Source organism: Zootoca vivipara, chromosome 4 (genome assembly GCF_963506605.1).
Source record: "Zootoca vivipara chromosome 4, rZooViv1.1, whole genome shotgun sequence".
In the NCBI taxonomy this organism is placed as follows: Eukaryota; Metazoa; Chordata; class Lepidosauria; order Squamata; family Lacertidae; genus Zootoca; species Zootoca vivipara.
The window spans coordinates 38937533-38953020 of NC_083279.1; the positions used below are offsets into that span (position 1 = coordinate 38937533).

The window sequence follows — 15488 nt, forward strand, 5'->3', positions numbered from 1 at the left end:
ATCACTGACAGTTTTTAACTCTGTGAGCAGATCGCAGTCTCTTGGGAGTTGGCCACCCCTGGTATAAAACATCCTTAACAGACAAGGAAGTAAGTAGGGCCCAATTATCTGTCTGAGCTGTATTAAAGATAACATGGAAGTTGTTACCTTAGGCTGGGACTAGATGTACATGAGACCTGCTGATGAAAGCAGCAGCCACATTTGTAGCCCCCCCCTCCTTTCCCCTACTTGTATCACCTACAACAACTTACCCATGTCCCAATGTCATGAATTATAGAGTGAGGTCGTAAGTCAAAATATCATCATGCCAGGACATGGCATGCTGTTATTAGTTGTTACACTGAAGGAGGAGGGACAAAAAAACCAAGTGCATTTATTTTGTTTTGCTTTTTTCACCTAAGCCAGTCCTTCTGAGGGCTCGAGCCAATTGCATTTTATATCAAAGCGATACTTTAAAAATCCAGGCTTATTGTATTTCTCTTGTACCACCACAAAAGAATAATCAAAATTATGAGCCGTGGGGCAAATATTGTACATCAGCAGTGATACTTATGAGACAATCTAGGCATTCATATAAAATGATTTATATCTATTCTGTTAAAAATAGGATAAAACCATAACCCCTCCCCTCCAAAGAAGAGCACTACACCTCTCTTCTGAACAAAACTGATAAATGATAACACCAAAGATCAGGCTAAAAAGCCTGTTACTAGTGAAGCACCACACACACACACGTCATTCGATATTGTAATTTATGACAGAAGTCTTCTGCAAACACACAAATCCTTAGAGCTGCAAGAAAATTCAAGTGCAATATAAAATACCTAAAATTATTTTAATAGCATTACATACAGCAAACTGTATGAATTAATCATATGCTCTGTTTATAAAGAAGCAAACTGAGGGAGGCAGCAGATAGCATAACATTTCCCAAACACACTTGGCATTTATAGTTGTATTGAGCCAACAGATAAGCAGACCACTAAGAATAATAGGCTCAAAAATAGCCTTCTACTGTATTCTTCCAGAGACAGATGTGAGGGAAGCCCTGTACAAGTCCCCGAGGAACACTGCTGAGGTCCAAAACAATTAATTTTGCAAAAATAATTTGTACAGGTCTTTTGGCAATTCTGCACCAGTATTTATCATTCCCCAAAGATAGGGGTCTTTACAGAAAAAACATGAAGTCCTCACATAATGGAAGTTTGGTTTTTGATCTAGGGAATAGACGAAATACGTTTTAAAATTCCAAAGAGAAAAGCAGACCAACTGCCAAGTGTCACACTCCCCAAACAGTAAGCCCAGTGACTGGGAGCAAACCACAGGATCATTTATTTTCCTCCTTCTCCACTTTAAAAATGAATTTTCTGAATTCGCATTTAGGAGGTTCCAGTGGGGGGGGGGCATAATGCTAAATCATAGGTGAGAAGGGCAGGGTACTTTGTGAAGAGGGGAAGGAAAGGAGCATGCAATTTTGCAGCCCACTCCCAATTGCTAAACTGCAGTAAGGATTGCATCTGTACCACCTTGGACAGTTCACAACAACTTCTCCCAGCTAGATTGCTCCAGATTAACATATGGCAGTAGATGTTCAGAAGCAGGAATACCTGGAAATACCACAATGGCAGTAAAAAACAACAGTAACCAAAGCTAACACAAAGAAGGGTCAGTTAACATTTGTATCCTTACTTGGTTTTATTAGCTGTTCCTGTTGGACAGTTCCAGTATCGTCAGAATCAGAAAGCTCCTTTATGAAGTTGGAAGGAAACATGCCAGTCTTCCCATTGAGAACTCCTTCCCACCAACCCTCTTCCACCTGAGCCAAGACAGAAGACATAAATACTGACATTTGCAAGTTTACATCAAAGGACAACAATTTGGAAGAATTTGAGTAAATCTTTCATTGGTTTTGATAATATATAAAACTTAAACTGACAACAGTGACCTATCTCACAGGGTTGTTGGGAGGGGGCAAACATAATAAAGCACACCACAAATTAGAAGTACTATATAAAAAGGTAACAACTAGAAATTAATTTCATAGTAACTGTACCACAAAAGTATTGCATTTGTTATGATTAGTTTAATTTCCAAATGAACACAACTGCTTCTGGGCTGAAATGGAAATTTAATCAATATTTCAACAGAAAGAGTAAAAAATGGCCATGTTATTTCATTTATACTACTCTGGACAATAATTCTTGATGTTATCATTTTTGCTATATGAATGATGCCAACAGACTTGAGTACTCTGAACTGAAGACAAGGAATATGTCAACACAATACAGAAGTTATTTCTATTGGAAAGCCCTGAATGAATTATTTACTAGCCTAACAGCATTAAAAATAAATATGTCACATAAAATGATTTAGTTCCTCCTATGGAAAGCTATTCCATATGGAACAGCAGCTTCCTGCTAGGAAATGACAGTCCCTAAATACCAAATGCCCTTGGGTTATAATGTGACAGCAAGGAATGACTCATTCTTTAGATCAGCTAAGGATATTCTTGACATTTTAATAATTTCCATCCATCAGACATTGTCCACCCACAGAAAAGTGACAGAAGAGGACAGTTTCTATATGCAAAATATTAGTCTCTAGCCTGGGTCCCAAACCCTTCTTTCTAGCAAAAAGAAATGGTTTAAAACAACAACACACAATTATTTGGGAAGCGACTGTACAAAACTGAATAAAAAATGCTTACTGAAAATGCTACAACTCTTTGTTTTACTGAGTATTTTCAGTTTGATACAGGTTTAAAAAGAAAATAAAAAGTCAATTCAGTTTGGAAATGGGTGTGTAATTATCATTTTTTTAAAAAAGCCTACTGATTCAAAACAGACTACATTGTTGCAAAATTTTCCAAATCCAAACAGGTAGGTGACTAAAGCTGGAGAAATATATACTCTCTCTCTCTCTCTCTCTCTCTCTCTCTCTCTCTCTCTCTCTCTCTCTGTGTGTGTGTGTGTGTGTGTGTATTCAGAAATATATAAATAAAGAATACTCCTGTAGTGCAATTATTTTGAAGAAATACTAGATTTTGGAAATATTGCTTGTTTGTTTTTGTAAGAAGCTGAGCAATGAGGGAAGGGGTGGGAAAGAGAAAATAGATCAGAGGCCAGCAACATGACGCCTGTGGCTGCATTGTGTTTTTGAGGTCTTCTCCTGGAACCCACAAATCATCTGAGCCCCCCCCCCCCCGAGAGAGAGAGAGAGAGAGAGAGAGAGAGAGAGAGAGAGAGAGAGAGAGAGAGAGAGAAATGTTCACCAAGCTGAAGGTGGAAGTTGGTCTAGTTCATGGGTAGGCAAACTAAGGCCCAGGGGCTGGATCCAGCCCAATAGCCTTCTCAATCTGGCTCGTGGATGGTCTGGGAATCAGCGTGTTTTTACATGAGTAGAATGTATGCTTTTATTTAAAATGCATCTCTGGGTTATTTGTGGGGCCGCATAGTTATTCGTTCATTTCCCCCCAAAAAACATAGTCTGGTCCCCCACAAGGTCTGAGGGATGGTGGTCCGGCCCACAGATGAAAAAGGTTGCTGGCCCCTAGCTCTAGTTTCACAACCACCCCTCTCAGTCAGCCTATCAAAGATTCCTCCACTGTCGCTTACACATGAAACTCCTTCCAAGTAAATCTATGTGATGACACATCTTCTTTCTTTTTAATCCTTCCTCAAAACCCTTTAAGCCCTGTTTCCCTACTGAAACCAAGCCTAAGTAACTGTAACTGAACCGAAAGCATATTCTTCCGGTTACCTGCACCTTCCTCCCATGCTCTCTATCTCCCCCCCCCCCCCATGCAAAATTTAAAATTCAGGGTGGGTCTTTTTTTGCTTGTTACTATTTAAAGCACAATGCATTTTGAAGGTGCTGTATTAATATGAATAAGAAATTAATATAGATAAGGCATGTAAACAAACTGTAAAGTGCGACAAGACACAAGGGTAGAGGTTATAATGCACTGCAAACTGTACACAATGCTGACTCTGAAATTTAGCAATCCCAAATTGAGCCAGTCTTGCGCCATATTGTATGAAATGGTGCTATTCATTTAAGCCAATAAAAGGTTACAAATGAAAATGCATTATTCATGAAACAGCCTATCTCCCATACACATTCACAGTAAACATCCATCATGATATTAGCAATCTAGCATAGAGTATTGTTCCAACATCAGGCACTGAAGTAATGCTTGACTTCATAGGAACAAAATAAAAAGTGAGGATTCATGTACTGAGGCAAAGATTTCTTGGTTTATTCAGCTGAACACATTTAAAATGGTTTGCTGCTTTTTAAGTTCCACAATCACATATTTTTCATAGGGTTATGGTATCACAGAGTTATTTGGGATTTTATGCACAATATATTATTCCCCACAGGTCATATAAAACGTCCTACATGTATGCTGAAGTACTGGTCACTGTTACAAGACAACTGTTACAGACATTGTTACTGAATCTTCCTTGAATTGTCTATTATTTTAGTATTATTTATTAAATTTGTATACTGCCTTTCATCTGAAAATCACAGCAGTTCACAACATAAAAATACAAAATAAGAAGACATACATCCACTCAACCAACAATGGAGTACTTTTCTAAGCATATGAGTGCTACTTACTTCTCCAACAACCTCTATGATATCTCCAACTTTCAACTCTAGTTCATCTTCATTCTGAGGCATATAACTGAAAGCCACCTGACATCTTCTCCGCCTATTTCGATCACCTACATAAAAAGTTAAAAACATTATTAAGTATAACATTTGTGCTTAAACTATCAACTGCACTACAAAGTAGTTAGTTATGCTGCCCTTTCTCAACACATTCCTGAAAATTACCGTACAGGAAACCTAGAGCACTACAGCAACAACAAATATAGTATGTTTACAGAGTATGAGCTTCACACAGTTCAGGGAAAATGAGACGGGTGAGGAGGGGGTAGAGAGAGGAGTGTACTAGTCACAGCTGGACCTCCCATGAGACAAGGTGGGGAGGTGGTCTAAGGCAGATTTGGGCTGAAGGAGTGCCCTGCTCACCTCCCTCGTCTCCCACATACCAATAGGTGCACCCTCCCGTCCCCTCCCCTCTGCCCCACCTCCTCCACTTTGGCTGAAGGTACGCTCTGCCATAGGAGGTAGTGGGTGTGCCTGTGGCAGAAGACAGTGGTGTGATGGGAGTGGGGTGCGCCCACAGCAGAGGAGACTGCAGCGGAGGTGGGTTTAGGGAAGAGGGATTGGTTCAGTTGCACTGGGCATGGAACCGTAGGGACTCTGCAGGCGACGCTGTAACTACGGTGTTGAATGGAAGGCGAGAGGAGCCAAATTTTGATGTCCCACAGGGCGCAGCTGAAATTTGAGACAGCAAGGTCCACCACAACTTCAGCAGGTGGAGGGGGGGTTGCTCTAAGCGGTGACAGCTCCAATATGCAATGTGGAGCAAAAACCTACAAATGGTTCCAAGCTGAAGACTGTTGCCTTCTATGATTTAGAAGGTGACAGAGTGCAGGCAGAGCTGACACGCTCATCTCTACAGTACATTCTACATTCATCTTCATGTGTCTACTTTCCCTTTTTTGAATTTATAAAGAGGGCTGTGGTTATCTTAATTTCACTAAGAAAGCTATACTCAGTCTACTGCCTCCTTGCCCAAGTTTTTCAACTCCAAAGAAGTTACTAACTTTTGTAAAAGAAATGAATGTCATTTTAACTACTAGGTTTTATGAAAGCATCCATTCAATTATGTGAAATAGCCTGCTTCTCTACTCCACTTGGAAGTAAACATGAACTTTTGATGTAACCTTCTATTTTATTTACCCTCCTATTCAAATTAGGTATTCTCTTAGTAAACAAAATTATTTTTCGTTGAATTATAGAGCAAGTTCCTCCTCAGCTAGAAGTGTGTAGGTCACACGCATGTGGGCTCTAATTGCCACCTAATCTATGACATTCCTGAAGGAGCTCTCGGAATAAAAGCAAACAACAGTTACTGACGCAGTGGCACAGGTCAGGTCAGCTCAGCATGTCAGTTTATACCGCTAACCATTCTCAAGAAAACACTCACCAGGAAGAACTCTCAATTGCACCCCTCATGTTAAATTCTTATTATTACGTTTGATGGCAGCAGAACAATTGCTGCAATCAAAAGGTAACCCTACCATACAAAAGGGGTATTTTTATATGCTTTTTTATTTGATGATTAACCCAACCCTTTGAATTGTGCCAGCAAAAGCAAGCCATGAAAGAAGTGACATGAAAGTCCAGGTATAAAAAACACTGGCTTAATATAATTAGCAAGGTATAAAAATCACTGGCTTAATATTATTAGCCAGGCCTGATATCCAAAAAGGTGTGAGAAATACGAGTATTAACCTGTCCTTTTTATATGGCCCTGTAGCAAATATTTGAGGGTAGTACAAGCAACATCCACACCGCCGGAGTGCCAGAATGCTGACAAAACAAATTCGATGCATTTTGGTGCAAAGACCCATTTCTACCCACAACAAAGAAGGGGGGGGAGAGAGAGACAGAGCAGGGGGTGGAGGGGAGATACATAGCTGCCATGTCTCCTGTATTCCCCGGGAAACCCCCGTTTTTTCAGCTGTTCCCAGCTGAAAAAATGGAATTTTTTTGTTTTCCCTGGTTTACTTAACTGGCCGGGGGAGGCTCCTTCTGCACATGTCTGGAGCCTCTGGACATGCGCAGAAACGTTTTCTGGCGCGGCAGCCATTTTGGAACTGGGTGGAGCATGCTCAGAAGTGACTTTTGATGCTGCTCTGCCCAGTTCCAAAATGGCTGCAGCGCAACTTTCGGCGTGACAGCCATTTTGGAATTGGGCAGAGCAGGATCAAGAGTCACTTCTGAGCATGCTCCGCCCAGTTCCAAAATGGCGGCAGCGCTGCTTCCGGTCTGCTTCTTCCGCTCTGATCCCTTATTTTTCCGGCAGGAACTTGGCAGGTATGGGAGATAGAAGTGAACAGCAGAGCATTGTCCCTCTGTGATCCGCCCATTGAATAACAACAGAGACCTGTTATTGGTGAGTTCAGCCTTAATATTAGGGATGAAAGAGAAATTAGTTTGGTCTGCTTTTCACAGCTGTCTGGCCTGACACTTCTGAACCAGCTTGTGGATTGGAACACAACATTAATAATAATAATAATAATAATAATAATAATAATCTTCATGAAAAAAGATGTGAGTCTTTAAAAGAGGCCCCGGGAATACAGAGAACACATGTTCCACGGAACCTCTTTTAAAAAACTCACCCTGTATTACAGATGAATTCAGTGTAGATTAGAAATTATGGTACTTATTTTACATAGAAAAACATGTACAGAATGCTTACAACATAAATGCCGACTTTTTACGTGCTCTTTCAGCATGAAAATGGGATGGAACAGACCTATCATTGAGTACCATCAAGGCTAAAGTGAGACATAAATAGCTGTTCAGTCCATCCCTTCTTTATGTTCATGTGCAGCTTATGTAGGCTAATGCCAAACTTCGCTGTGCAATTTGGCTGGCTCCCTGTTGACAGAGGCTGTGAGCAGGGCATTAGCCAGAGAGGACAGTGGGTAGGTGAGGGTGATATCCTTGCAAGCCCTGGTGTGGGGTCTCTTAAGGGCCTCAGGAGTTTGGAGATAAAGATCTGTTCATTGAGGGCTGGCTACCAGATGCATCCCACACAATTGTGACTCCCAACAGCATAGAGGACTTTGCATCATCATCTGCTATAAAGCCATTCCTCCCCTCTGGTTTATGCAGCAGGCTTGTTTAGGGAGCAATATTTATATAAAAATGATATGAGCAGTACATAAAAGTTGTGGAATATTTACAAATCAGTTTGGTGTGTTCCAAGACTATCTCCCCTTTACTCCCTGTTGTGGAAACGAATACTGTATATTCCTGCGTATAAGACTACTTTTTAACCCACGAAAATATTCTCAAAAGTCGGGGGTCGTCTTATACACCGGGTCGTATTTCTTATATGGCGAGTATATCACAAACTCTATATTTTAACTGGAAAAGTTGGGGGTCGTCTTATACTCCCAGTCATAGAATCATAGAATCATAGAATCATAGAGTTGGAAGAGACCACAAGGGCCATCCAGTCCAACCCCCTGCCAAGCAGGAAACACCATCAAAGCATTCCTGACAGATGGCTGTCAAGCCTCTGCTTAAAGACCTCCAAAGAAGGAGACTCCACCACACTCCTTGGCAGCAAATTCCACTGCCAAACAGCTCTTACTGTCAGGAAGTTCTTCCTAATGTTTAGGTGGAATTTTCTTTCTTGTAATTTGAATCCGTTGCTCCGTGTCCGCTTCTCTGGAGCAGCAGAAAACAACCTTTCTCCCTCCTCTATATGACATCCTTTTATATATTTGAACATGGTTATCATATCACCCCTTAACCTTCTCTTCTCCAGGCTAAACATACCCAGCTCCCTAAGCCGTTCCTCATAAGGCATCGTTTCCAGGCCTTTGACCATTTTGGTTGCCCTCTTCTGGACACGTTCCAGCTTGTCAGTATCCTTCTTGAACTGTGGTGCCCAGAACTGGACACAGTACTCCAGGTGAGGTCTGACCAGAGCAGAATACAGTGGTACTATTACTTCCCTTGATCTAGATGCTATACTCCTATTGATGCAGCCCAGAATTGCATTGGCTTTTTTAGCTGCTGCATCACACTGCTGACTCATGTCAAGTTTGTGGTCTACCAAGACTCCTAGATCCTTTTCACATGTACTGCTCTCAAGCCAGGTGTCTCCCATCCTGTATTTGTGCCTTTCATTTTTTTTGCCCAAGTGTAGTACTTTACATTTCTCCTTGTTAAAATTCATCTTGTTTGCTTTGGCCCAGTTGTCTAATCTGTTAAGGTCATTCTGAAGTGTGATCCTGTCCTCTGGGGTGTTAGCCACCCCTCCCAATTTGGTGTCATCTGCAAACTTGCTCAGGATGCCCTCAAGCCCATCATCCAAGTCATTGATAAAGATGTTGAACAAGACTGGGCCCAAGACAGAACCCTGTGGCACCCCACTAGTCACTACTCTCCAGGATGAGGAGGAGCCATTGATGAGCACCCTTTGGGTTCGGTCAGTAAGCCAGTTACAAATCCACTGAATGGTAGCATTGTCTAGCCCACATTTTACCAGCTTCTTTACAAGAATATCATGGGGCACCTTGTCAAAGGCCTTGCTGAAATCAAGATAGGCCAGAATATATGGGTATGTTCATTCAGATTTGGTCTATTGTTTTCTTTATTGCTATTAACAAATAGCAATAAAGCAATAACAATTTGGATCTCATAACATTCATGCATATCACATTTTTTTTATTTTTTAAAATTAATATAATGTAAATCATATTAAATATTCTAATCTTAAAATGTTATATATTTAGCAATCCTGTAAAATGTTACATTTTACCCTGCAATAGTAATCATTTCCCCATGCATACTGAAATATTCAAACCAAATCAAAATGTGTTTTAAGAACACTGTTCAAAATATGTAAGTAATTTATTTCTATTACTTCTGCACTATGATAGTAGGTCTCCTTGGAAACTAGACATTGTCTCTATAAGCTGTATATGTAAAGAGCTGGTTTTGCTTCCAGCAAAGAGAATTTGCATAGATACCAAAATGAGTCAAACGCAGTTGAACAAATATATGATGAAAACACATTGGAAGGGCATGATAAATCAATTTAATTAGTATTTTTATTTTTTTAGTCCTAAGTAGTTATCCCTGGACATTTAAATTTCCCCACTGTATTTGAAGTAGGGGTGTAAATTTATGGGGTAGATCAATCAAGGAAAAGTTTTAGTTGGTTCATTAATGTGAGGCAGTTTTAATCAATGGGGCTTTAATCTGCTCCTGTCTCAAACAATGGAAAAAGTATACATTAAAATGGTAACCTTCCTTCTGAGAATTTGGAAATCATCAAATAGCTAAATATTTCATCTCTTTTACAGAAATTAATACACGTATGTTGGGGGGGGAGGGGAGGCAACTGTTTTATGATCCTATTTTACATACCAAAAGAAACCTTATGAAGTTCCCATTCTTTAAATTGGTTCTCATGAATTCTCCCCTGTCATTGTATTTAGTGTTGCAAAGCCCCAGATATAGGCAGTGAGTATTTTTTTCTTTTCCAATATTTAGCACAGGTCATTCATGGTTGCTAAAATAATATGGACAAGTAATACCTGAACAATATTCCCAAATATTTGAATGCTGAACAATATTCAATGGGGTAGCCCTCAAAATTCCAGAGTGACTTCCAAGTTTTCGTGCCAAAGGTAAGAATTTTGGTTTTGGCGAAATTGATTTTGAGGGAGTTGGTATCACAATATGTCATGAGCCCTCTGAGCATGTTGTTTAAGCCCTGCTTGGTTAATGAAAGTATCACCATGTCGTCCGCATAGAGTAATATGGGGATCTTGAGCTGTTGTAAGGAGGGGGCAGATTGATTTAGGGCCTTCATAGTTGTAACAATGTCATTAATATAGAAATTGAATAAGAAAGGGGCCAAAAGGCAGCCCTGTTTGACCCCTTTATTCAAAGGGAAAGAATCGGAAAGAGCTCCCAGAGGGCCGAATTTTACTCTAGCAGATATGTCATTATGAATTTCCATTAGAAGGAGGAGGAGTCTTTTATCTATGTTGGTGTAGCTAAGCTTCTGCCATAGCCTATCTCTGGGAATGGAGTCAAAAGCGGAGGTCAGGTCTACAAAAGCCGCGTGTAATTTACAGTTGGACCTATTTATTTATCTATAACGCTAGCCCCTCTAGTTCCTAGGAAAGTATAGTATCCCCCGGACCAGTCTTTGGGTGTGACATGCAAGCTGAGCAACCCACAGTTAATGGTAAACTCCAGCAGTGTGATGCCAGCCCTATTAATGATCTTGTCGTGTGAATTCCACGTAGGAAACCACTCCTCTTCTATGAGTAATTGTGACTTATTGGTAAATGAACTTATATCTGCTCCAATTCTGGCATTAAAGTCTTGTTTTATTGTTTTATTTTGCTATGGCTGTATGCTAACGCAATAAAGGTTTGAGTTGAGTTTAGTTGAAGTAATACCTGCTTATTTGTTCATAGTACATAAATATATTTTAGGTACTGTGGAAGGACCAGTGTTTTTGAAATGGTTGAACCTATTAAGGTTTTGGTAGCATGCAAATGTACCTATAATCTAACTAACTGAGAAGCTTTGGAATCAATCCCTGCAAAGAAATAGGTCTGGAAAAGTTACTGATTTTTCCAAGGGGGGAGGAATGCTAAAATGCTATTTTCCAAAAATCTAACTTGAGTTCAAACTAAGGTTTTCATGACTCTGCCTCCAAAGGAATCATCCCTAAACATACAGCCTTCTGTTACGTTTTTTAGGTAATTAGATTTGCTAATAATATGTAGGTCAGCCTTGCTACTAATTCCTGAAATGGGAGTTTGCCTGGCCCATCATATTCTTCCTAATCTCCCTCCTTCTTTATCACCAACTCCAATAGATGTGGGAGCCCAAGAGAGGCAGGGGTAGCTATACACATGGCTCTGTCTTCATAATGTCTTATGGGAGAAGGGATACTGAATTGCTTGTGCACAGTGGGAGCATTTCACAGCTCTCTTTTCTGATGCATATACAAGCTCAGTGCTGCCTTTAGGCAGTGGGGTTGGGCTCAATTGTCCTTTGGGACCATTCCAGCAATTTCATTCTATGAATAAAACAACACCCTTTGCCTCTTGATTTATAGTCTTACACACCCAATGCATTTCCTGCCTGCCAAGCTTGACTTTTTCTTTCTTTCTTATGGTACATAATCATTTCAAGTAAAAGGTGTCAAGATTATGTATTTGTTATCTTCCAATTACATTGTCATGTATTTTTCACGCCACATTGCAAGTTATCTGCTGCGCAGTGACACTACAGCCTGGCCTACAGATGCTTCAGGATGAGCAGCAGAAACACAACAGAAAAAACGCCTAAAATTTTGACATCTGCTGGCATCATTCACATGCTTTTAGGCATATGAATCTGTAATCATTCATTCTTGGATGTCACTGTTAGAGTCTAATTTAGTTTGCCATTCAGAAAAATTCTTAAGACACCAACAAAAATGAATATATAAGGTTACCTGTTACATTTCTTTATCTCATCTTTTCCAACTCAAAGAACTGTACACCATGTTGTGTCAAAAGTAAAAGTTGGAAAGGCCAGTTGGAGGGAAGTGTTGTACTTCTTGTGTAAGCTTAATGATTTAATTACATGTACATTAAAAAGGGACCCAGGTGGCGCTGTGGGTTAAACCACTGAGCCTAGGGCTTGCTGATCAGAAGGTCGCCGGTTCGAATCCCTGTGACGGGGTGAGCTCCCGTTGCTTGGTCCCAGCTCCTGCCAACCTAGCAGTTCGAAAGCACGTCAAAATGCAAGTAGATAAATAGGAACCGCTACAGCAGGAAGGTAAACAGCGTTTCCATGTGCTGCTCTGGTTTGCCAGAAGCGGCTTTGTCATGCTGGCCACATGACCTGGAAGCTGTATGCCGGCTCCCTCGTCCAATAATGCGAGATGAGCGCGCAACCCCAGAGTCGGTCACGACTGGACCTGATGGTCAGGGGGTCCCTTTACCTTACATTAAAAAGTAAAGCGTGATACAGGCGACAATCATTTTAGGGGTGTCCAAATGACGTGCGACAGCCAACATGTGTGTCCTTTTGGAACCTGAAGAGGGCGTAGTGAGGAAGGAGTGCGGCATAATGGGGTAGGACACGCTTATACACTCCACCAATACGTACAGGGGCCAGGTACGGAACCCCCACACAAAATGGCCACCACCTGCATAAGTTATCCAAATATCTATCCCTCCCCACACACAGAAAATTCTGTAGGATTTTAAAAAATGTTCTTTGTTGGGGGAAATTGCAGGTTTCAAATATTTGAAGACCGTAGATGGAGACTACAGAAACTGTAAAGAAAAACACTGTATCAAACTAGGTGGCTTTGAAATGGGAAACCTATCAATAATAAAGAGCATAAGGGGAAAAGAGAAAACCCTGAATGTGAATAGGTGGCAATGATTCTGGAGTGAACAAGAGTCCAACTCTTTGTTTTGGGGATCTTCCTTGTCATTTACAGCCATTTGGCATCACCACCCTTTTAGTTCGAACATGTCTTGTAAAATGCCAAAAATTACCCCTATTCCACGGATGGAGAGTCCTCCAGATGTTATTGTACATGTACACCAACTCCCATCAGTTCCAGCTAGCATGGTCAATAGTTAGGGATACCCTCTCAGGTGTACAGTTTATGCAGCTGAGGGTGGATTTATCTGATCTGCGAATTTCCTTATTACACAAACATATTACGCTTTACCTAACTCTGGCCAAATAGATCAATTCTACCCTTTACCTTAAAGTTTTAGTTGAAATAACATATGTGGATTTGAAGAATTAGGTGCATACGAGAGAAGGATTCTTCAGCACAAGTTAGCATATATTCTTCTGTGTAGCCTCTTGAGACAGAGTTTGGCATAGGCAACTAAAGGCATAATGGCGGAGGCGGCAGCGGGGGGGACGGGACAACAACGGACGACAACAACATGGCTTGTTCTAAAATTGGATTAGTATAATGCTGAGTTTTGGAGCCATTATTGTTAACATAGCTCTTTCACCTTTGGAGAAAATCTGGATTATAAATGTATCAATAAATAAAAATAAATCTAAGTACCATTATGCAATCCAATCAAAAAAAGTAATTCTTCCTTTAAAAGAAGTGCACTATTAAACTTTTCTTAACAGTGCAATTGCAGAGCTTTGACAGAAATTCATATCTATTTAAAAATTCACTCTTTATAACCCTAGATATCAGTATTTGGATTTTTTTTAAAGTATAACTGTCTGCTATAAAGAAAGATTTATAAAAATGCATGCAAGTCTTTAAGTAATTCACCAGCTTATTTTAGAAAGCAGCTGTAGAAAAACATTGTCACCACATAACACACTTCAGCAATGTACTGTCTCCAACAGAGACATGAATTTCTTAGCCAGAAAAAATCTACATAAATAATCTATGAGTTCAATCAGGATCCAACTGCTATTCGAGTTTTTATCTGTGTCAAAGAATAACATGTGCTTAATGTATTATACTACAATGAAGATATCATTAATTACCATGGCAGACACTGACAGACCCAGACAAATGTATAGTATAAATCATCTCTGTCTAAGTCAGTAATTGAGAACTCAACCAATTGTGGCACTTGGATAGCCAATAGAAAAACTTCAGCTCTTACAAGCTTGTCATGGGCAGACCAGTTAGGAAGCTTTATTATCAAGAACTTTATTATCTCCCTCAAACAAGAAAATAACAGCAACCTTCCAACTTTACCCAGACACAACTAAGTCTAGTGCTACCCGAGGACATAACTATATACAATTGAACCTTGGTTTTCAAACAGAATGCGTTCCGGAAGTCGATTTGACTTCCGAAATGTTTGGAAACAAAGGCGTGGCTTCTGATTGGCTGCAGGAGCGTCAATCAGAAGTTGCGGAAGCCACACCGAACGTTCGGCTTCTGAGGCAAAGTTCACAAACCGGAACACCTACGGTACCTCCGGGTTTGCGATGTTCGAGTTCTGACTGGTTCGTGAACTAAGCTGTTCAAAAACCAAGGTACGACTGTAATGAGACTGTCCTCACATAGCTCTTTTTTTTTTTTTACAACTCTTATTATTCAGTTGAGGCAAGGCAAAAGTTGGGCCTATGGGCAGATGTCCTTCAAGTCCAATCCTCCCTCTTTGATAGCAGACTAAAAGTTGAAAAGACCAAAAGCCAAACATGCTTCAAAACCTATTTACTCCTGAGAGGCCATGTGAGGAGGGGCATGGGTGCAACAAAGCCCTGCCTTTTGTGATGACTGGGAGGAAGGTTTTGCTAAATTTGGGAAGGAACATAGTATTGGGGCTTACAGCCTCAATTCCCCTTACCCCCTCTTGCAATGTTTGAATATTTTCATGTAGGAGTAAAAACTGCTGAGACGCTCAATTAATGTAAACCAAATACCGGTACTATACAATGAAGCAAGCGACCCTACTAACAGAATAGGATCTAAAGAGGGTATATGTCTGTAGGGTGCCTACAGAAGCCACCCAATCTTAAACAACTCCTTACCCACAATAATACAACCACCAGACGTAACATGGACACTAGTACCAAAGCCTGCAATAAACCCAGATGCCAACTTTGCTGCCACATACACCCGGACAACACCATTACTGGTCCCAACAACATCCAACATACCATCTCAAGACTATTTAATTGCTCATCTTCTAACATTGTGTATGCCATCAAATGCCAACAGTGCCCTTCAGCTCTCTATACGGGACAAACAAGCCAAACCCTAGGCCAAAGGATAAATGGACATTAATCTGACATCAGGAATCACAAGACAGAGAAACCAGTAGGAGAACACTTCCAGGACATTCTATACAAGATCT

At 40.5% G+C, this 15488-nt stretch overlaps 1 protein-coding gene across 3 annotated transcripts in view; it reads right to left on the reverse strand.

Moving 5' to 3' along the window:
• Nucleotides 1-15488, reverse strand: part of SH3KBP1 (SH3 domain containing kinase binding protein 1) — a 150682-nt gene that overhangs the window by 60571 nt on the left and 74623 nt on the right. For all 3 annotated transcript variants that reach the window (XM_035116819.2, XM_035116821.2, XM_035116820.2), the window contains exons 4-5: nt 4624-4730; nt 1690-1816 (exon numbers count right to left, since the gene is read on the reverse strand). In XM_035116819.2, the coding sequence (XP_034972710.2) occupies nt 1690-1816; nt 4624-4730 (234 nt within the window). The remainder of the gene's footprint in view (nt 1-1689; nt 1817-4623; nt 4731-15488) is intronic.